The 23,792-nt window shown below is 41.3% G+C and overlaps 1 protein-coding gene across 1 annotated transcript in view; it reads left to right on the top strand.

Moving 5' to 3' along the window:
* NIBAN1 (niban apoptosis regulator 1) overlaps window positions 1–23,792 on the top strand; it is a 153,018-nt gene that overhangs the window by 104,861 nt on the left and 24,365 nt on the right. The window contains exon 6 of the mRNA XM_045452675.1: window positions 17,589–17,704. Within this exon, the coding sequence (XP_045308631.1) occupies window positions 17,589–17,704 (116 nt within the window). The remainder of the gene's footprint in view (window positions 1–17,588; window positions 17,705–23,792) is intronic.

The raw sequence follows: 23,792 nt of genomic DNA, 5'->3' as shown, positions 1-23,792 counted from the left end.
TCCTATGGAAAAACAGTGGAGCAGATTAACAGGGCTCAAGTCTGCTGGATGTGGAGGGGTGAGGGCAGCCTGCGGTATAAAATAAGGTTATATTAAATATGCTGAGAATTAAGGAGAGAGAAATAAGCCCAGCATAAGACTTAAGAAATGTCGAGTTGTAGAGTACTGTGAGAGGGGATCCAAAAAAGTTAAGTATGGGGTTGAAAAATAAAAACTTCAAAGAATATTAGAGATATTTGTTAGCACTCAGCTTGAAAGGAAAGGTCTGGGAAGACACAATAATGACTTTTGAATGGTATTTCTAACTCCATTGAAGATGTTACTTGCAGGAATATTCTCAACTGTAACATGAGAAATGTAGGTTACCCATGAGGGACAGCCACCTGATAATGAGAACACTCATGTTCTAAAATGTGATATATGGGAAGATTGAGGGAATGTCTTTTAAATGACTGACACTTGATTCATTTTAATTTGTAAACCCAAGTGGAATGCATTACTTAATAAATATTGGCTTTTACTATTGTTAATAATGATCCTAGGTCTGGAATAATTTATATGCTGTTTCAGTTATTTAGTAAATAAATGCTGTCCTATTAGTAGACAAATGAACTAGACATTAAAAGCTCATTTTGGTTTTATGATTCTATTATGTCTTTTTTAATAGTAAAAATACCATTAAGAACTGTGAACACTCAGGAGGCATTTACTTACAACTAACACATCATCATAGGAGATGTATACACACATTCTCTCTCTCTCTCTCTCTCTCTCTCTCTCTCTCTCTCTCCCTCTCCCCCTCCCACTCCCCGTCCCTCCTTCTGTCTCCCTTTTTCCCTCTCTCCCTTTCTCCCTCATCTCTCTCATACATTCAGAAACTTTGACATTTCCAACACAGGAATTGAAGTTTTGTTTTTATTTTCTGTCTCTATTTTACCATAAAGGAATTAGATCATTGGGCCACTTCTTCCAAATAGTTTCATGGAATGAGTTAATTACATGATGTAGCTCACGTTTATAGCAACTACTGAGATTATCTACAATAGGGGGCACTTAAAACCATCGAGCATTTTAACTGCTTTTTCTTTTTGGTGAAGGGTAAGAGAAGGGTGAACAATTTGTTGCTATAAATACAGCAGATTGTTGTAAGGCTGTATCCTGTTTGGAAATGATCTCATCTAACATGTCTGTTGGTGGTTAGCAGTTTTCCACCACACGGAACAGGACTATTAAGATATGGCAGTGTTGTTAGAGAACCCTCAAAGTTAAAGCCACAAGGATTCTTCAGTGTCCATAAAGCAGGGTTTATGAGTGAGATATAATTGTCAAAGGTCTTAAATTCTAACCTTAATCTATATAAGGATTTGTTATAGGTCATCTTAGTTCTTATTTTTGTGCATTACTCTACTCCTGGGATTATTCTACTAGATAAATGGTGCTATGTGTACAATGAGGAATTAGAGATAAAGCCAGTTTTTTTTTTCCTTTTTATTGATTTAGAATAGGAATAGATCAAAATAGATTGCTTTTGTAATGATGCTGCTTTAAAAAGGTTCAGGGGGTGCCTGGGTATCTCAGTCAGTCAAGCGCCCAATTTTGGCTCAGGTCATCATCTCACAGTTCGTGAGTTCAAGCCCCACCTTGGGTCCTGCACTGATGGTGCGGGGCCTGCTTGGGAGGTTCTCTCTCTCCTTCTCTCTCTGCGCCCCCCCCCCCCCCCCGCTTCTCTCTCTCTCAAAAATAAACAAAGAGTTTCCGGTGTGCAGTGGCATGCTTTTTTTATTGCCTTCTTCCTCCTCCTCACTCAGATAAACAATATAACTCTGAAACCATGAGCATATTTTACAGCTGCACTAACAGGGTGGCCATCAGCCAAATCTCACTACCAAACACTTGAAATGTGGCTAATCCAAAATGAAACATGCTGTTGGGCGTAAAATACACACATTCCAAAAACTTGGTATAAAAAAAGAGTATAAAATATCTCATTAATAATTTTTATATTGGGGCGCCTGGGTGGCTCAGTCGGTTAGGCGGCTGACATCAGCCCAGGTCATGATCTCGCGGTCTGTGAGTTCAAGCCCCGCGTTGGGCTCTGTGCTGACAGCTCAGAGCCTGGAGCCTGTTTCAGATTCTGTATTTCCCTCTCTCTGGCCCTCCCCCATTCATGCTTTGTCTCTCTCTGTCTCAAAAATAAATAAACGCTAAAAAAAAATAATAAAATAAAATAAAAAAAATAATAAATAAAAATAATTTTTATATTGCTTATATGTTTTGGATATATTGCTTTACATAAAATATATTATTTTTTTAAGTTTTTTTTTTAAGTTTATTTATTTTTGAGAGAGAGAGAGCAAGCATGAGCAGGGGAGGGGCAGAGAGAGAGAGGAGATAGAGAATCCCAAGCAGGCTCCACACTGTCAGCACAGTGCCTGACGTGGGGCTCAAACTCATGAACCATGAGATCATGACCTTAGCCGAAACCCAGAGTTGGACGCTCAACCGACTGAACCACCCAGGCACCCCTACATTAAATATGTTATTAAAATTAATCCTAACAGTTCCTTTTGACTTTTATGATGTGGCACTATAAAATTTACAATTGCATGTGTGGCTTTCATTGTATTTCTACTGGACAGCACTGGTCTGGAGTCTCTTTGTGCTCCCACTTCCTCTTTCCATTACTACTCCAGAGGAGCCTTTAAAACCAGTATTGATTACTGTCTGCAGCCTAGGGACAGATTTCCTTCTGTGTGTGTGTACGTGCGTTTGTGCACACATGTGAGTGCATGCATGCAGGCCAGAGAACGTTCAGTGGGAAGGATAAGGAACAAATAAGGACAGGAAGAGAAGTGAGCAGTTTCATTGGTCTGAGATGCCATCCACTCTCACTTAGAGTAAGGAAAGAGGAAAGGCTGAGTTAGCTCCCCACAAGGCAACTTTGCTCTTTTTTTTTTTTTTAATGTTTTTATTTTATTTTTTGAGAGACAGAGACAGGCAGAGTGCTAGTTGGAGAGGGGCAGAGAGAGAGAGAGACACAGAATCTGAAGCAGGCTCCAGGCTCTGAGCTGTCAGCACAGAGCCCAACACGGGGCTCAAACCCACGAAATGTGAGATCATGACCTGAGCTGAAGTCAGACTCTTAACTGACTGAGACATCCAGGTGCCCCAACTTTGCCCTTTTTTAAAAAAACTAGGGTGAATTGGGGCGCCTGGGTGGCGCAGTCGGTTAAGCGTCCGACTTCAGCCAGGTCACGATCTCGCGGTCTGGGAGTTCGAGCCCCGCGTCAGGCTCTGGGCTGATGGCTCAGAGCCTGGAGCCTGTTTCCGATTCTGTGTCTCCCTCTCTCTCTGCCCCTCCCCCGTTCATGCTCTGTCTCTCTCTGTCCCAAAAATAAATAAAAAAAAAAAAAACGTTGAAAAAAAAAATTAAAAAAAAAAAAACAAACAAACTAGGGTGAATCATTGCAACATTGGACTCATATGAATTCAAATGTAAATACACAAAAAGCTTCTGTAACAGTACAGAAGCAAACATGAAGATTTAAGAATTATCATTGTCATCGCTTTCCTTAGTTAACGAAGGTAATTAAGAACTGACCTATATTCCAACTGGTAGTTCTGATTTGGGCAAAGGATGTAATGTGTTTTGTTCTTCAGCATTTCGTAAAAGAGGAGTTTCTGGCTGAGATGGAATCTTTTAAGGGCTTTTCAGTTTAGACTCAAATACCCAAACTAGTATGGTGAGTTTTCTGGAGAACTGGAAGATTGCATAAATCACAGTGCTTTTGTTAAATGTTTAATTAAGTGATACGAGGCAGATTTTATTTTTTCAAGGAAAAAATGGGGGGGGTATGTTATAGACCACACATATATGAGCATCAAAGTTAATGATTCTGTGTTTTATAGAAGACAAATCAGTTTCGCTGTAGTCTTATCATGGGCATTAAAATGACAAACTTGAATAATTTCACTATTTCAGTCGCTTAATTAAATAGCCCATGTGGTAAGCCCAGTGGAAATAGCCACAAACTGAGCTGTTATTCAGGTTAATGGAAGGAGCAGAGGGGAGAGCAAAGAGACTCAGATCAGCACTGTCCACTAGAAATATAATGAAAGGCACGTATGTAATTTTTTTAAACTAAAGTATGACTGACACACAGTGTTGCATTAGTTTCAGGTGTACAACATAGTGATTGGACAAATCCACACATGAGGCTGTACTCACCACAAGTATAGCTACCATCTGTCACTATGCACCACTGTTACACTATCATTGACTATGCTCCATAAGCTCTACCATTCATCCCTGTGATGTATTCATTCTACAGCTGGAAGCCTGTATCTCCCTCTCCCCTTCACCCATTTTGCCCATCCCCCCATTCCCTCCCCTCAGGCAACCATCAGTTTGTTCTCTGTATTTAAGGATCTGTTTCTGTGCTTGCTTTTTGTTTGTGTGCTTGTTCACTTGTTTTATTTCTTAGATTCCCCCATATGAATGAAATCATATTGTATCTGTCTTTCCCTGTCTGACTTATTTCACTTAACATAATACCCTCTAGGTCCAACCATGTTGTTGCAAATGACACGATCTCATCCTTTCTTAGGAGTAATATTCCATTGTGTATCTATACCACATCTTCTTTGTCCATTCATCTACTGATGGACACTTGGGTTGCTTTCATCTCTTGACTATTGTAAATAATGCCTCAGTAAACATAGGGGTGCATACATCTTTCTGAATTACTGTTTTTGTTTTCTTTGGGTAAATACCCAGTATACCACATATGTTATTTATTATTTTCTAGTAGCCACATTAATTGTTTGGTGAAGCCCAAAGAAAGATGCATATTTGAGAGAGAGAGGTTTAGTGGGAAGAAAAGAATAAGGTGGTCCTGCAGCTGGACCCCCAAGTTAGATCTCTGTCATGAAAAACACTACCCCATGTTGATAAACTAACTGTATTTGCAGTTTATCACAAAATTACACTATTTCACAGTGAACAAGAAGACCTGAAAGCCTTTCATTTCAAATGTGATACATTAGGCCCGGAGAAGCAAAGTAACTTACCTCAATTCCCATAGACAAAGTGACACCCCGTTTTGATTCCCAGCAGATAGTTGTCCCGCCATTCTGTGCTGCCTCTGTATCATTCAGCCATTTTTTCTTCATTCGTTGGTCTGCTCAAAAGAACATTTGGTGCCAGGCACTGTGCTATGGCATTGGGATGCGGTGATGAATATGACAGTCCTTGTCCTCAAAGACATTATGGTGTAGGGGGACACAAGTTTATCCAGTTGTGTCACCGATGAACCTCCAGCTTCTGATGCTTGTCACACTGTGTCGGTTGTCATGACAAGCAGGGGACAGTAATGATACATTAAAGGACATTTGTAACAAGCCTGAAAGTGCTCCAAGATGTAAGGGTTTCCCCCTCCATTCATTGGAAAGAAAGCACTGGAAGGAGGCGTGCAGACCTATTCTGAGCAAACAGCACAAAGCAATACCTTTAAGGAGAGGGAAAGAAGAATGAACTCTTCAGTTCATTTACTTTACAAACAGCGTGGATCCTGAATGTCTGGACCATGGAATGTGCCATGATTTGGCAGTTGCCGGTGCTCATAAGGGTTCTCAGATTCCAAGAGGCGAACTGCCACAGGACCATTTGGACTTCAGAAAGGCAAATCTTGCTCATGGTCACGAGAGGATTGGTATTAAAAAAAAAAAGTTATTAGATCACCACAGATCTTCCTAAGGATAATAGTATAACATTTCATAAAGTTTGAGCTACAAATACAAAATCCTCCATATCTCACTTTTTATTTCTTATGCATTCCCTTTCAATCACATGGGTGAATATTTGCATTGCTTAATCAGGATATATGTATAATTTTATAATCTTGTTTTCGCAGTGAAAATTCTCTTCAAACTACTTTTCCATGACGCAGATGAGTCATCATAATCGTTATTTTAGTGACTGCATAATATTCCATTCAGTAATCTTATCAAGCTTTGCTTAAATTTGTTATTAGCTAAGTTATTAAGCAAGATGCTCCTTGGACTTTACTGAAAATAATTGTGAACGCTTCAAGTTTTCATGACAAAATTGCATATTTACCTATAAAGATCCCTTAGTGAGACAGTGTATGCTAATGCAGTTATAGGTTTTCAACCACCACAACAGCAAGATGCTTTCCAAGTATCTTTGGTTTGAAGCAATTATGCAAGACGGGTACACACTGTGGGCTCAGTTAACCTAGAAATTCAAAAGAACTCTGTTGGCAGCATTGCCCTTTCTTGTAATAGGTCAGGAATGTAGACACTATTTTTATTGGTACCTGATTGCTAAAGTCCCCAGTTTAAAAAAAAATTTTTTAATGTTTATTTATTTTTGAGAGAGAGGGAGAGAGAGAGTGCAAGCAGGGGAGGAGCAGAGAGAGAGAGAGGGAGACCCAGAGTCTGAAGCAGGCTCCGGGCTCCGAGCTGTCAGCACAGAGCTCCACGCGGGGCTCAAACCCATGAACCGTGAGATCATGACCTGAGCCGAAGTCGGACACTTAACCGACTGAGCCACCCAGGCTCCCCTAAAGTTCCCAGTTTTTAAAAAATGATCTGGCCCCTAAGAACCTGAGGACTAAGTTATAGATGGCCTCTCCAGACCTAAGGAGGAGGCCATTCAATTAACCAGTCTTAACCTCCTCTTCAGAGCAGGCAGTGCACTTCCAGGAAGCTGTAGCTGCCATCCCTAGTTCTCAGGGAGGGAATGGAGCTTGGGGCAGTTCCGATTGTTTAGGTCTTTGGGGAAAGGTTACTGAAAGGAAACATATTTTATCCTAGACAAAAGTTGTTACAACTTGTGCTGTAGTTAGATGTTTTAAGTAAGGTGAGGCCCTTTTTGAGGTCTGTATAGGACTAGAACCTTATTTCCTGCTTCTTATTTTTACTCTCCTTTGATGACCCAATGAAATGAGTTATGTATTTATATGACCTTGGGTAATGACTTCAACTTCTTTGATTTTGAGTTTTCCATTTGCTACCTAGGAATGATTACATCTGGCTTACCTGTCTCATGAGATAGCTGTGAGACTCAAATGAGATGTAAACTGTAAGAACTTCTGACAAGTGCAAGCTGGATGCTATTATTAATCATTGGTAATGACGATGAGTGGAAAATCCCCAGATAGCATCGGCAGACGGTGCTATACTCTGTGGGTGTATCAGGCTAGGACGTGATAAAGTGATGCCAGTTAACCCCAGTGATTTGTTCTCTAACGTAAACCTGGCCAAGTCCTTCCCCTGTCTGCCTTACTTGTAGAAAGCGTCCTCCCACCGACGTGGGCAAGATTACACAAGGTGTTTTGAGCTCACAAGACAAAGGTCATCCATAGACGCAGTCAGGAAGAATTTCCCTAACGTTTTTGTGTGCTGCAGTGACAATTATAATAAGACCCATGTGTAAACAATCATCTCCAGGAATAAGAGAAAGTGTCATCAAAAATGAAGGGCAAGTCTGTGGCTAGAGGAGCATCTTCCTTATTTATCTGAAAACTCAAGCTTGCTTGAAATTGTGTCCAGGCTGTGTGGTCACGTTTTGCCTGCAGGGAGTAAGCCACACGACTCCCCACAAGGGCAGCGATACGCACGTGACCCAGTTTCTGTGGTCTGAGCTGAAAGATTACCCGCGCATGTGCACTGCCTCAACTGCCTGTGAACATTACATAGTGACGTCTTCCTACAATTCACGTTTTAAAGAGGAAATTAGATCGTTTTCATTTCAGTTTTGGGGCATGATTATTTTTTTTTTCCTTTGAGATCATTTCAGCAGGATCTCCACGAATAGTTACTAGGATATTGGGAGACCGTTCTGCACTTGCTGTCTTCAAATACGAATCTCCCCCATCTAAAGACATACATGTTTGTCCTGGGCATATAGGAAATCATTGATTGTGTTATTGTTCTCCTGGCCTGACTCTGCCCAGGTATCTAACACGGATAGGGTGACAGATAAACTCTTTTAGGCCCATGGAAAGCATGTTCAATGAACACAGCTTCAGGACACAGACCATCTTCATGGTATTTAGAGGGAAGCAAATATTCTCTCCTCCCTTATCAGGATTTTGATGACACCATCCTTACTGTTTGAAAGAGATAGGAGTGGGGTCATTTTTATTTTTTTAAGGCTTTGAAAAAACTTAAAGTAAATGGGATTGTTTATGCTAAGGAAAAGAAGGCTGCCACACAGAAGACATAGTCTATATATCAACTGAGTACCAAAAAAGAGAAAATGAGATTCAACCAGGGTCACAAGTGAGGATTTATGTCTGGACAGTGATGATTGCCTTCAATGGATAGAGTTCTAGTTGTTTGAAATGATGTCTGTATGAACCTGCCCAAAGTATTTCCTTATCCACATACCTTTTGACAGAGCTTCATTGTAGTACTATTTTTATACATCACTTTAAGTACAAGGGTTCTTTTGTGTTAAGTGAGTGAGCAGTCGGCAGAGGGGACATTTCCTAACCTGATAATGAGGGAATAAGTTCATCAAGATGCTAATAAGCATTCAAAAGTTATGGTCTTCTATTGTATCTTTTTCTTCTGTGCAATTTGTGTTTTCTCAAAACCTATAGTTTATAAACCACTTGCAACAGAATTTGCTGAACAGCTTTTTAAATGCAGATTCCTAGAGCAAGATCAAGAATTGCATTTTTAATGCTTATTTATTTTTGAGAGACAGAGAGAGAGAGTGCAAGCCGGGGAGGGGCAGAGAGAGAGAATCCAAAGCAGGCTTCAGGCTCTGAGCTGTCAACACAGAGCCTGATGCGGGTATTGAACCCACAAACCATGAGATCATGACCTGAGCCAAAGTCAGACGCTTAACCAACTGAGCTACCCAGGCGCTCCCTCCAAGAATTGCATTTTTAACAAGCACATAGGTGATTCTGATGTTTGAGAACCACTCCCCTTATGTTGGGTAGAGAAATGGTTCTCAAGGTGTGCCCTTGTACCTAAAGCATCAGCATCATCTGGGAGCTCATTAGAAAAGCAAATTCTTGGACTCCGCCCTGTACCTTACTGAATCTGAAAAGTCTGGGGGTGAGGCTCAGCAATCCGTTTTTCTGATCCTCACCAAAGTCCGAGAAGCACCGGGGTAGAGTATGTCAATTCCCTTCAGTACCTCTTTACAACAGTAAGAAAGAGACTTATTAAGAGAGAATCTGATTCATTTGTGACACTTTGGTCTTATCTGGAACCGAGAAATCTTGGTTTGAGGTGCCTGGGTGGCTCAGTCGGTTTCGGCTCAGGTTGTGATCCCAGGGTCCTGGGATGGAGCCCCACGTTGGGCTTTGTGCTGAAGATTCTCTCCCTCTCCCCCTTCCCCTCCCCCCCTCCTTCTCTCCCCCTCCCTCTCCCCTCCTTCTCCCTCTTCCCTTCTTCCCCACTGCTTGTGCTGTTGAAAAGAGGGAAGGAAGGAAGGAAGGAAGGAAGGAAGGAAGGAAGGAAGGAAGGAATCTTGGTTTAGACAGAACTTTAAAAGGAGATTTAATCTTGCCCTCCAATATTTAAATTCCTTCCCTCCCTCCATCCCTCCCTCCATTCCTCCCTCCCTTCCTTCCTCTCTCCCTCTATCTCCCTCGCTCTCTCCCTCCCCCTTTCCCCCTTTCCCCACTCCATCTCTCTCTTTCTCTCTCTTTCTTATGTGCCAGGCACTGGGCTACGGATTGAGGATACAGTGGTGAATGCAAACTACAGAGAAAGTTCCTGTCCTCTTGGAACTTACAGGCTAGGGGAAGGCATATTTCAAATGATTACACTAATAACTATGAAATTATAATTATTGTAAGTGCTATGGTGAGGAGGCACATGATGTCCTGAGAGTGTATAAGACAGGGGTTTGAGCATGTCTGCATACCTTCTACAAGGCAGCTCAGCCCAGATGGAGCACTTCCTCTTGAGGGAGAATTCTGACACCCAGTTGGAGCCTGCTTCACTCTAAGATACATATAAGTGTTAGAAATCTGTTCCCTATTTCAGTGAAAATATGCCACACTGTACTTTGGACCATGCAGACCTGACTGTGTATCTGAATCTACATGGAACAAGTCCAGTGTTCTTTTACGTTGCAGATCTTCACGTAGATGATGAAGATCTCTTTCCTTGAGGTTTTTTTCTTTTCTTTTTTTTTTTAATTTTTTTTTTCAACGTTTATTTATTTTTGGGACAGAGAGAGACAGAGCATGAACGGGGGAGGGGCAGAGAGAGAGGGAGACACAGAATCGGAAACAGGCTCCAGGCTCTGAGCCATCAGCCCAGAGCCTGACGCGGGGCTCGAACTCACGGACTGCGAGATCGTGACCTGGCTGAAGTCGGATGCTTAACCGACTGTGCCACCCAGGCGCCCCGGTTTTTTTCTTTTCAAGGCTGTGAGACTCCTCATTTATTTGGTCTCCTTCAGAAGCACTCCACTTTTTAAAAAGATGTTTGTAAAATATTCTGCTTCTCAGCATCAACTAGAAGTGTGTAATGGTAATTTCTTAGGAGCATATCTCAGATTCCATCTATGACTGTCCTTGTCCTGATTATGCTCCACAGTCCCATGGCCCAACCTCACCTGCCCTGTGTACAACTGCATCACATCACTAACTTGCACTGGGCTCGCAGTTAAGTGAAACCCTGGGCTTATCTAGCTTGCCTTTTTTAAGTAATTGAAAATGTTTTAAGGGCAGTGCCCTCAAGATTTTCCTCCAGGATGTCAGCCCTTTAACCAGCAGCCGCCACTGAGGTTGTTTAGTCGATTATGTGTACTGGCATTATCAACCAATCTAAATATCTTCAGTGTGTCAATCAAAAGCATATAAAGCTTTAAGAATTGCCTTGCTAGAATCTAGATGCAGGATGTCTCCAACAGCCTTCTAATCTGCCAATCTAGTATGTCGGTGTGAAGGAAATGGGCTAGTCTGTCTTCACTTGTTCTAGTAATCACCACTTCCTTTTCTCTGTTGACAAACAGTCTTTTAATATTTATTGACATATCAAGAATTCATGAGATGCACTGCTTTTAATCAAATGAGGCATGCAGCCTTTTCCTATGTGATTAAAAACTTCTATCAAAACATCTTCACTGGAACACCTTTCTGCCATCTGTTTGAGAAGCCATTTATATCCTCAGAGTGAGTTCTGTATCTTTGTATTTTCATCTAGAGCAACACCGTTATAACTCATCTTCAGGTGCCTGGATCTCCGTGAAGCACACATTTTTTTCTTGACCTATTCCTCTTCTCTTCTTGGCAGGTCTGTATCCACTAACGCAAATAAGATTTGGTCAGCAGATATATGTTTTAGTCTAGTAGTTTACGAAATATAATTCAGGGACTTCTAAGTAATCTTGGGGCTAGTGCTCATGAGTTATCATTTATAATATGGCAATAAATATTTGCTTAGGTCATGAATAAATTTTTAAAATAAAAACTTTTATTACCATTTCGTTAGAATGGACCCCATTCATTTTTAATTCCATCGTAGTATTTTCTTTTGTTCTGTTTTTAAGAATGTCACATTCTGTCTGGCCTTCAGTCTGCTCACTTGTTAAACGAGTGGTTGAACTAGATGATCCTATGGTATATTCAAACTCTAGAATTAAATGGTTCTAAACCTTGATAAGGAAAGGAAATTTAACGCAATTTAAAAGTCAAACCACAATACACACACATATACATGCATGTGCAAACATACACACATGTATGTACATGTGCATACATATCAAACTGGTGAGACCGCATCAATGTCAATTTCCTGGTGGTGATATTGTGCTATGGTTTTGCAAGATATTCCTGTTAGGAGAAATGGGGTGAAGGGTATATTGGATATCTCTGTATTATTTCTTTTAAGAACACATGAATCTACAATTACCTCAAAATAAAAAGTTTAAAAAAATTAAACCATAGACTGTATAACAGGACTTTGGAAGTAAAAGTAGGCCTTTCTTGACCACATATTAGCTTAAACAAATTATTCAACCTTCAGGAAGTCAGTTTCTTTCTCAGCCTTAAAGTGGGAATATTAAGCGGCACCTGGGTGGCTCAGTCTGTTAAGCATCCAACTTCGGCTCAGGTCACGATCTCACGGTTCCTGAGTCTGAGCCCCACATTGGGCTCTCTGCTGTCAGCACAGATCCTGCTTGGGATCGTCTGTCTCCCTCTCTCTCTGCCCCTCCCCAACTTGCACTCCCTCTCTCTCAAAAATAAACATTTAAAAAATTAAAAACTGGGACTATTAATCCTTACCTAATGGGATGGCTGGAAGGATTATATGAGATGGTGTGTATAAACATTGGCTTATACTTCTGTTGTTAGTATTCAATAAATGTTGGTTACTTGCCACTGTACTTCTTCTCTTGTTCTAGAGAAGAAACTAGGGCAAACGGACTTGCTGCAGCTCTCCCAGAAAGACGACATACGACCTGAAGCTAAAGACAATTTCGAAGTATACATTAGTGACATGAACCCCATAGCAGTGTAGTGAGTAATGCAGTTACATAACTTTTACAGATCATCAGGCAGATCAGCTAACATGGCTTGGCGCAGTGAACCGATAAAATAAAATAACAACGCAGCTTCCAAACCCAGCCTGAGTCAGGGAGTCCCGACACAGCAGCCAGAGTCAAAATCCAGAATGACTGCCTAGGCCTTAGAGCTTTGGTGTTTCAGTTGACTCAGACATGCTGTAAATCTGTGTAAGGGGTGGGGGGGGGGGGGGGGGGGAACAAAAGCTGGCCCCCTGAATAACTCTTCCCCAAGGGGCATAGAGAAGCTTTCTTTTCCTTGCAGAATCCTTAATCATGTCTCCCAAATAGGAGTTTTCTATGCAACTGCACAGATGCGAAAAAGGGAGAGACTAAGGAGAATAGACATGTCTTGGTCCTGAGGATGTGATAGTTGAATGGATGGCCAAGATGTCTCTCCCACATATCTTCTGAAATGTTTAGAATTTCCCAGGGATCTGTCCTTGCCCCTGATCTGACGAATGTTGTTATCAGTCAGTTGGATAAAACACAGAAAGTAAGCCCACCAAAATAGCTGAATGTTACAGAGATGAAAGGGAGTTTGGGAACAATTATAATTTTTAAATGATTTTGGCAGGCTGTGGGGCACTGAGTTGATCACAGTAAGTTGTAATTTATTAGGGGCAGTGTTAAAACCTGTACTTCAAAACCAAAAGCAGAAGTACAGGTTAGGAAAGGATTAAATTGACAGGGGTTTTATACAAAAAAAGTTGTAGGATTTTATGTGACTATAAGAAAGGTATGAGTCAATGGTGTGATGTATTTGTATTTTAGAAAGGAAGTTAGGGACCAAAAAAAAGGAATGTAGTCTTTCTACTTTACAAAATTTACACAAGTTGAAAAATACTCAGTGGGTTGTAGTCAGTGTGGGCCAAATTTAAGAAAGATATTGACTAAATGGAATTGGTTACTAAGGGAAGGAAAGAAAAGGCAGGGCTGAATTTAAAGGATCCCCAAAACTATATTGTTTAAAGAACGGTTGAGGGAAAATAAGGATATTCGGCTATTCTTTTAGAGTTGCCCTACAGAAGAGGACAAGTAAACTTGTCTATTTTGCTCTGAAAATCAGAAATGGGATTAATGAGAGTTCATGGAAACAGATTTTGGCTCAATAAAAGGAAAATTTTTCAAATAATTAGAGCAGTTCCATGACTATTTCACTAAATTGTGAGTTTCCTGTCACTGGAAATATTCAAGCCGAGGCCAGATGAGTGTCTGGGATTCTGAGGGCTTCTAGCATTGAATGAGAGCTTAGGGTAGGTGACCTTTAAGACCACTTTCAGCTCTCTTAGTCTGTGATTTAAGTAAGCATGAATGCCAAGGCCGCTTATGACATGCCAGAGCTACTTTTTCAACTCTTGGCTCTGATTCTGACCAGCTGTGTGACCTTCAGCTAAGAAATTAACCATTTTTTGTTCCAATTTCCTCAGCCATAAAATGAGGGATCTGGATTTAATGATATCTAAGTTCTCCGCAACTTCATAATTACAGCATCTTGGAAAAGTAGAGTTGGAGCTGATACTTGCCATTTTTCTAAGTCAGCTTACACGGAGAAGACTTAACAAGCAAAGGCCATTGTTGATTCTGGGGACCATTGGACTAAACTCTCAGTTGCTTGTTGGCAGGAGAGTGGACGATTGTGATCCTGGGATTTGTTCTCATGAGATCTGTGGCAGGAAGTTGATCAAATAACTGATAATCCGGTTTCTCTCAAACACCTGTACATTCTGGCTGAGTTCAGCGATGCCTTTGCAAAGAACTTAGAAGAAATGAAGGTCACATTACTATTGCAATACAGTTCTGTCTCTTACAAAGCACACCTTTGTTCTTTATTTCCTTAATGATCTGGCAGTTGCTGTTGAGCTTGGCTTACAATAATAAGAACCAATATCCATAAAACAACTTGCTATGTGGCAGATACCGTCCTAAAAGTTTTGTATAAATTAATTTACCTAATCAGTTTATAACCTGAAAATCTAATGATGAATCAGTAGGTTAGATCCTTTTTTCCCCTATGGTCAAGGAGTAGTTAAAATGCAGTTTAAATCTATCCTAATGGTAGAGAGTCCAGAATTCAGATCCCTGCCCTCATTCTTTCAGGCTTCATTGCTGGTGTTCAATTACTATAATTTCCTGTGTGGTTCATTTGATTACTAACCCTTTTCTTCTCTGCCTGTATGAAGGTGCTTCATCCACCACTACTATATTCCAGCTCCCCGTTTTCCTCTTGGACTTCTCTCTGACTCCCACATCATTGTCTCCACATTCCATTTCTTCAGTTATTTTTTCCAGAAGTTTTTGAAAACACAACTATAGTGGGAATGCTATAGTTTGCTTTGATAGAGTAATAGAAGGTAGGAGTAGGATTTCAAATACCTCCTTTGGTTGCTGAGGTTAGTGGGGGAAGAAATAAGTAAATTTATGCTTTTGGTAAAGACATGAATTTAAAACCTTATTCTGAGGTTCGCAGGTCTGGCAGTACTCACTCCATCCAAGTACCACATTTTCTTCCATGTCTTTGTTTCCTGAGGTTGGAAATGAAAACAGCTGTTAAAAATAAGAGCTCATGAGTCAATCTTGAATCTCAGTGTAGCAATTACAGTTTCCATCTCTGTTGGTAAAGTCCCTCCCAGTGTACTGAGCTCCATGTCACAGCCCCCTTGTTGTCAATTTTATACCAAGATTTTAATTTGTGTTTTCCAAGCCTCAAAGATTAAACACTAAATCATTTGCCAAGCCAGAAAAAATAACAAGGAAGAAATACATCAATTTAAAAACTTGATTCTCAGACATGCTCTTTTTCTGATTTAGAGCTCGAGCAGAACTCTATGTCAATATTAGAAATGTCAGTTACTGTCCCACATTTTTGAAGGTGGAACTTCTGGACTTTGTGGTATCCTCACTGTGGAGAATTTTTCTTGAACTCTTTTTCATTTAAAAAAAAATTTTTTTAAGTGTTTATTTTTAAGAGAGAGAGAGGTGGGTGGTGGTGGGAGAGGTGGAATGGGGATGGGGGGAGGGACAGCGACAGAAGGGAGGGACAATAGATCCAAAGTGGGTTCCACGCTGACAGTGGGGCTCAGACTCAGGAACCATGAGATCATGACCTTAGTCGAAGTTGGACACTTAACTGACTGAGCCACCCAGGCATCCCTGCTTGAAAATCTTATCAAGGCTAGCCTTGAATTGTATTTTCCCTTTTCCAAGTTACTGAGGCTTATGACCTCGTAAATAAATCTCAATGTAGTCATCTACAGCCTATTAATTGATTGTCACCTTCTGGAGCACATTGATCCTTTTTTAGTTCAGCCTCGTCCCACTTAGCAACCATTCATTCCTTGACTGAGTAATCCCATTGTCCGAATGTCCCCAGTGAATCAGCTGCCTTCAACTGACCGATCTAATTTGCCCTATAAAGGCAGATCATATGCTGTTAGCAAGAGAGCTTCATGTCCTAGAGGAGAGGCTGGAGGCAAGAGACTTGGCCCTTTCAGTCACTTCATTTTGCCTTATTTCCCCTAAGATTTGATTTATTTACTGTTCTATTCTTTATTATTAGATTATTTATAAAATTTATTTTCCTGCAAAGATTTTTATAATTCTGTTATCATTGTATCCTCTAACAGATATTTTGTGCATTGAAAATTGCCTCAGTTGTTTGGGCTGCTATAACAAAAATACTCTAAGTCCAAGATCAAAGCCCCCGCAGATCCAGTGTTTGGAGAGAGAGCCAAAAGCGGGGGAAGAGCTCTCTTCTTATAAAGGCACTAATCCCATCATGATAAGGGCAGTAACCCCAACATACCTTTGTGACCTGATTACCTCACAAAGGCTCTAGCTGCAAATATCATACTGGGGATTAGGGTTTCAACATATGACTTCTGGGGGACACAAACCATTCAGTCCCTAGCAGAATTTTTGCATTCGTGGTGTGATTTGTGGAATTCTGGGAAGGCTGTTGAGCCCCTGCTTCCTCGACTACACTTAAAATCCTGCATTAAACATTACCTCTCAGATATAACACCTTTTAAAATCTAATCTGTTTGGAAGGGCAAAACCATAAAACTAATATGTGAAGTAGTATAGCATAGTGCTGGCATAGCATAGTGTATTCTGACTGGGATCAGAATACCTGAGTTCACCCGCTTGCTAGCTGTATGACCTTAAGCAATTAATTAATCTTTCTGGGCTTTTGGAGCATCTGTATAGTTGACATGATAAGGTCACCTCACAGGTTTTTTGGGTTTTGGTTCTTAAATTTTTTTTAGTCTTTATTTATTTTTGAGAGAGAGAGAGAGCACAAGCAGGGGAGGGGCAGAGAGGGAGACACAGAATCTAATGCAGACTCCAGGCTCTGAGCTGTCAGCACAGAGCCTGGTGCGGGGCTCGAACTCATGGACCGCGAGATCATGACCTGAGCCGAAGTTGGATGCTCAACCGACTGAGCCACCCAGGCGCCCTGTTACCTCACAGGTTTTTGTAAGGTTTCAGTGAAATATGTAACATGTTTAGAAGAATAGTATCTTGCTATATAAAGTGTTAGAAACTGTCATCCTTTATTTGCATAAATCAGCATATTTGACAGCAACTTGATAATAAGTCACAAAGAAATCGGAGTTTTGTTCAGGGAACTGGGAGCGGATACTGTGGATACCAGAGGCCCTGGTAAAGAATGGTCTGCCTTAGTGAGGTGCTACGGTTGGAGGCATAGAGCCACTGGGTGCCTAGGTGCCCAAGGGAAACATTTATAAGAGAGAAACAAATGGGGCTAGATCTGCTTCTAGTCCTAACCAGTATGCCCAGTAACTGATGGAATTAATCAGCTGCTATGGTGGTGAGCAAGCACGGTGACACACATCTGCAGATGAACTTTGAATTCAGGATCTGCTTCATTTTTCTGTGTCTCGTAATTCTATCCCTCGTAGTATTCAGGTAACATTAGGTCTCTGAACCATGACACTCGAAGAACCATGGTAAACTGTAGAAGTATTTTTCTTTGCTAAGTGCCCTTGCCTCTTTCTTTTAGATTACATGAAGCAGACGACGTTTGAGGCCCAAGCCTTTCTAGAAGCTGTGCAGTTCTTTCGGCAGGAGAAGGGACACTATGGCTCGTGGGAAATGATCACTGGGGATGAAGTCCAGGTAACATGGGCTCAGAATTTGGGGTTCTCTTCTCTGTCTATGTGTAGGAGGTCAGGGTCAGGATAAATAACCACACACAAAAAAGTGGAAGATGTGGTTCCGAAGGCCGTTTCTCTCATTGTCTAGATGCATTTGATCCACAGAGTATTGGGCACCGTCTGCAAACACCTCCAGACCAGGAGCAAAACAGGACAGTATAAAAACAGGGCAACCACAACGAGGAGCTTCCATTATTTTCTAAAAAAAATTTGTTTTAATGTTTATTTATTTTTGACAGAGAGACAGAGCATGAGTGGGGGAGGGGCAGAGAGAGAGGGAGACACAGAATCCGAAGCAGGCTCCAGGCTCTGAGCTGTCAGCACAGAGCCTGATGAGGGGCTCGAACCCATAGACCGCAAGATCATGACCGCTGAAGTCGGACACTCAACCGACTGAGCTACCCAGGCGCCCCTCCATTATTTTCTATTCTTTTCTTTACAAAGCATTATTCTTTCAAATGACCTCATGCTTCCAGACCACAATCCAACATGAGCAGTGTGGCATAGTTCAAAGTGTGTGATGGGGGCTTAGGTCAACCTACTTGGATTAAATCTTGCCAACTTATTTAACCTCTTTTAGTCTCAAGTTACTCCTCTGAAAAAAGAGAGTAATGATAATGTTTGCCCTGCAGGGTACTGAGCATTAAGTGAGACGTTGTTGGAAAACTATTTGGCACACACACTTGTCTTTATTTACTGAATGATTTATAAATGAAGTCAAAGAAATACATTTTAAAAGCATTAAGACAGTTTTCTATGCATTTTACTTACCTCTTCTGGTTTTCTATCCTCTATAGTCTGATATAATTTTCCTATGACCTTGGTTAAATGCCAGCCATGGGCTAAGCATGTCCATTGGCTTGGTACCAGGGACGTTGTTACAAATCTCCAAGGAAACTGTGTCCGTGAGGACACCAATCACACAGCTGATTCAGCCAGGAAGAGGAGAGCGGGAACGGCGTTATTTAATTAGAGGCACACAGGGTCCAACAATGCTGTTCTTTAATTTCCCCTCATTTCCCTGAGTGCCTCTTTTGGGGGCCAGTGAAATTTGTTATTAGGAGACCGGATGAGGCCTTGCCTTCGTATGGTCATTAAACATCTGAAGCCGAAAACATTTGATCGTGATGATGGGGCTGTTCTTTATTGTTTAACCATATGACTTCTTCTTTCCCACCCACCCCTGCTTTGGTGGATTCTAAGCTCATTTATTTCTTAGCTTGAGACTTATTCCAGAACTTTGGCTAACTCTTGGTTTCTGATATTTGGGGGAAGTATATCCATTCATCAATCTGAGAGGACTAAGGACTAACCGTACTTATACCATAAAGAAAAATGAAAGCAAAAGGGGAGGCTGAAGCACTTGACGCTGATTGGCCTGCCAAATAAACCAACATATTTAGTAGATATACCAGTATTAAAATGCCTTTGTGTAATACTTTTTAATGTTCAAATCCTAATTCTGTGTGTTCATTTTATCGATCTCATGAGGTTATTAGTATTTCCAGTTTTGTAAATGAGAAAACCAAGGGAGGTATATAGCAGTGAAGTGACTTGTCCAGTTTTATTCATTAAATAGCTATTGAGCCCCTCTATGCCAGGCACCATGCTGGGGCTGGTGATCCAGAGATGGGCACGACAGGATGGTCCCTGCCCTGTGCAGCTGATAGTTTCATGCTCCCATGCTAAGTGGACAGATGGCAAAGGAAATGATGGCTTCCGATTCCTGGTCCAGTGAAAGATCAGCACCAACCATGGGGCTATACCAAGTTCAACATTTACTTAACTCCTCAAGTTTAGCTATGCTATTTGCTTAATCTTTTCATTTAGAATCTCATGTCAGCTCACTTCTTTCTCGATGCCATTGAAAACAGGTACTTAATGAAACCTTTCTTTGGATTGAGTTGACTTTCTGTTTTTTTGCTTTGGGTTGATTTGTGCTAAGCGCTAGAAGGTGCAAGAGAAGCAAATGACTCATCCCTTGCCCTTGTGGTGAGGCAAGACATACCTAGAAACATCCCGAGAACGAGGCAGCCTTAGAAGTGTATGTGGGTAGACATGTGGGTCTGTACATATATGGACATCATAAAGCATTGGCAGCCAGCAGTGATAGGAAGGTGCTAATTTTGCAGTATAAAAAATACCATAAGTAGGAAAGCAGAACAACACAAAACAAAAACAGAGACGAGATCAGTAAAAGCTGGAGTTATCAAGTGACCCAATAAGAAATTTTGCTCCCCCAGGAATCTGAATATCTATGGTGAAGTTAGACTCAGACAATGTGAGCGCCAGAAGGGCATTTCAAGGATTGTTTGTCCAAAACCCTCCAGTTGAAAGAATGTTCAGAGAGGTTGGCTGAAGTCACAGTGCCAGTCTGTGACAGAAAACCCATTTCGAGCCACATCAGGCTCTCCTTCAAGAAGCTGGAGAAAGGAAATGAATTCCAAAACCTTCCTGTCTGGGGCCTAGTGGGGGTCCGCCTCTCTGTAACCTCACATATGAAGCCAAAGCAGCATCTGTCCTCAGACTCACAGGAAAAAGAGGTCAGGGGCCCAGAGAAGCTATGTAGTTAAAGAAAATGGCATGACGTAACTGAGTTTGAGAATATGACATCTTCTGTTTAAATTTTTTTAATGTTTATTTAGTTTAGAGAGAGAGAGAGCAGGGGAGAGGCAGAGAGAGGAGAGGGAAACATGGAATCTGAAGCAGGCTCCGGGCTCTGAGCTGTCAGCACAGAGCCCCACACAGGGCTCAAAGCCATGAACTACAAGATCATGACCTGAGCCGAAGTAGGATGCTTAACCAACTGAGCTTCCCAGGCGCCCCTGGCATCTTCTGTTTATTTTATTATTTTTTTTTTAAATATGTCAAATTGGCTTCCATACTGACATCTTCTGTTTAAAGCACTGGGTTTATTTGCATTTTTTTCCTGTCTGCTAAGCACTTACTTGATCATCATTTTGTCGTCACCCCCCTCTAACCTCATGGCCTGGTATTCAGATGTTCAGCATTATTACATCATTATCTTCATAGTAATGACTCACACAGCAAGTCTGGTGGGCCCTCATGGCAGTGGTGATTTTTTAGGCAACTGCCGAGGCAAAGCAAATATCTTAGGATAACTTGCCTACAGACTATTAAGGTGAAAATATTTATATACTAGTAAAACCGTCAATATATATCCTACTTGTCTATAAAAAATGTATCAAATGAAGTCCTGAAGGAAAGCATTTTGCAAGATGTAAAGCATTTACAGTGATTTGGTATATTTATTATTTATTGTAGCAATATATTTATTTAATAAATATATCTTTATTATTTTGTAATTATTATTGTAAATTTAAATTTGCCTTTAAATGAACCAGATGAGCTGAGAAAATAGTTCATAGTTCCCACAGAACAGGTGGTTTCAAGACAAGAAAACTGTCCACGTTTTAGGCCTTCTCCATACATTTCAGGGTTGTCTTTTGTCTAATGACCTCAAACGTGCCCCTTTAAATGGATTCTTTCACCCATGGCCTCTCAGCAACACAAAAGGCACAAGGCCGACAGCCTGGTCAGACTATCAGGCCAGTCTCAGGAAGGAGGGCAGTGTCTCTGGATCTCACACCTTCCCCACATCTGGAAGGTAACACATGGTGTGGTTGATTTTTTTTTTTTTTCAACGTTTATTTATTTTTTGGGACAGAGAGAGACAGAGCATGAACGGGGGAGGGGCAGAGAGAGAGGGAGACACAGAATCGGAAACAGGCTCCAGGCTCTGAGCCATCAGCCCAGAGCCCAACGCGGGGCTCGAACTCACGGACCGCGAGATCGTGACCTGGCTGAAGTCGGACGCTTAACCGACTGCGCCACCCAGGCGCCCCGGTGTGGTTGATTTTGAACAACCTAATGGCATGTTTGATTTCTTATATGTGTGATGGAATTTTAAAATCTGTATATCCTAGAAGTTAAATTTACACACACACACACACCATTTTTTTTTTTTTTTTAAGCAAAAGTGGTATTTTTAGGGCCCTTATGGTGAGACCCAGTGGATCCTGTTCTGAAGAGAGAGGTTGAGGAACCCCTTCATTAGCACAGTTTATTTATTAAAGTAGCTACTTTCCCTAGAACAGCCCCAGAACTTTGGACCCTGCTCATGGAGAGCTGACCCAGGTAGGGATCTCAGAGAAGGCCCTGGGAAGCTGAGAGGCAGCACAAGGATGGAGGGTGGGGCTGAAGGTTAGGGGAAGAGGGTGACTCAGTGTTGGGATGGACACAGTTGGGCCCCAGCACTCTGAGGCTCTGCCTTGCCCTGTGACTTGTCAAGCCCCCCACCCCTGCAAACCACTCCTATTCTCCTCCTTTCCCCCCCCCCCCCCAGACATATTTCCTTTTCAATTCCCTAAACTATAAAATAGAACTGAATGTCTTGGAATATTATATGGGAAAGACTAAAAGAAAACTATAAACCTACCCAAATAGATAATTTTTTTCCCTTTGGCCTTTGTAACATTTTGATCTTTTCAAACCCCTCTCATGCTTATGTTCAGACTCAAACCAGTCTCTGCAGAAGGGTGAAGCAGGCAATTATTATGACCCTGAATGTAACACTTTCAACTAAGATAATATTTCCCATTGTTTTTAAGTTCTGGCTTTGGTCTCTTTATTTTCTTAGCTCCTTCTCCCTATGCTACATTTTCATCACTCTTGGGAAGATGTGTTCCAACTAAGGACTTACTCCATTGTGCAGGATGGGGGGAGGGGGAGGGTCAATGGATTATTAACTACCTACTTGAATCTAATTGTTGGATCTCCTCAACTCCATGGAGCTTGCACACGTCAAGTTCCTTGTAAATTCCTCAAAAATTCTAGTTCACCTCGTGACTGCTCCCAAAGAATGACTAAGAAAGAAAAACATCTCCACCGATGAATCACAAGAACTAGCAGAAATCCTGTCTCCATTATAATCTTTGTCATACCATGAAGTTCAATATTTCAGGTGACAGGAGGCCCACTCCCTACAATGACTTGAGCAGACTTCTCTCCTAGGAACCCACAGGCACAGGGGGACTGGACAGCTCATCCACCTCCCACCCTGGGAGTGCTCCTGTTCAGCTCAGCTAATGTGTTACACCCTGCTGTAACAGAGCCCCTGGTGGAAGGCAAAATCTAGTGAGCTCATAAGTATTTCCACTAGCACGAGGCTGAGCAATGACCTCAGAAAAAATTGTCCATAATTCCCAAAGCCTAATTTGAATTTTTATGAGAAGGAGGTCAATTATTTTGCATGAACATTATTTTAAATTCATAGAACAGATGTCAAATGATTCTCCACTTTTCTACCATTCTCAAAATTACTTTTTCCCTTGTAAATCTTTTTTATAGCCTGATATTGAAAACTAAGCTGTGAGCCCCAAAAGATTCATAGTGAAACTGAATCTGAACAAATCTGCTCCATGCAGGGGAAGGTGGGTAGTTAAAGAAGGTAGTTAAAGAAGGAGCATTGTAATACATTGACACAGAGAACACTGCTCAGATTCAAAAAAATTTTTTTCATTGGACCAAGCAACATTTTAGGAGTGACTTGGAAGCAATTTTTTTTAACATTCTGAAAACTTCAGATCCCCTCCCCCATATTCCGTTCATCCCACAAACATCCAGTTACCCCAACTGTGTGTTACCCCCATCTTTTTCTAAACTTTATAGAGGATGGAGGTGGGGTTCAGAGAACAGCAGGGACAAAGAACATGAAGACACACAGATTCCAAGGGAGCTTGAGGAGGATGATGGTCTCAGGGGACACAAGCCAGGACTCAAGCCCCCAAAACAAAGCCTGACCCCTTTCACAATGTTGCTAAGGGTGCCCTTATCCATAGTGAAATTTTTGCCTTTTATCCTAAATGCACTAGATTCTTTTGGTTTCAATCAGAGAAGTTTGAATCTGAGGAATTTGTCCTTCCCGGTGAGGAGCCGTAGGCAGACATTACTGTTCCTTGCAGATGTTTAAGAACATTTATCCTCGAAGATTGTCTTAGTTGAGATTTCTGTAGCCTCAAAACCAGAGT

The sequence above is a fragment of the Leopardus geoffroyi genome, chromosome C3, assembly GCF_018350155.1.
Source record: "Leopardus geoffroyi isolate Oge1 chromosome C3, O.geoffroyi_Oge1_pat1.0, whole genome shotgun sequence".
NCBI lineage: Eukaryota > Metazoa > Chordata > Mammalia > Carnivora > Felidae > Leopardus > Leopardus geoffroyi.
This window is presented reverse-complemented; position numbering and strand designations above follow the sequence as displayed.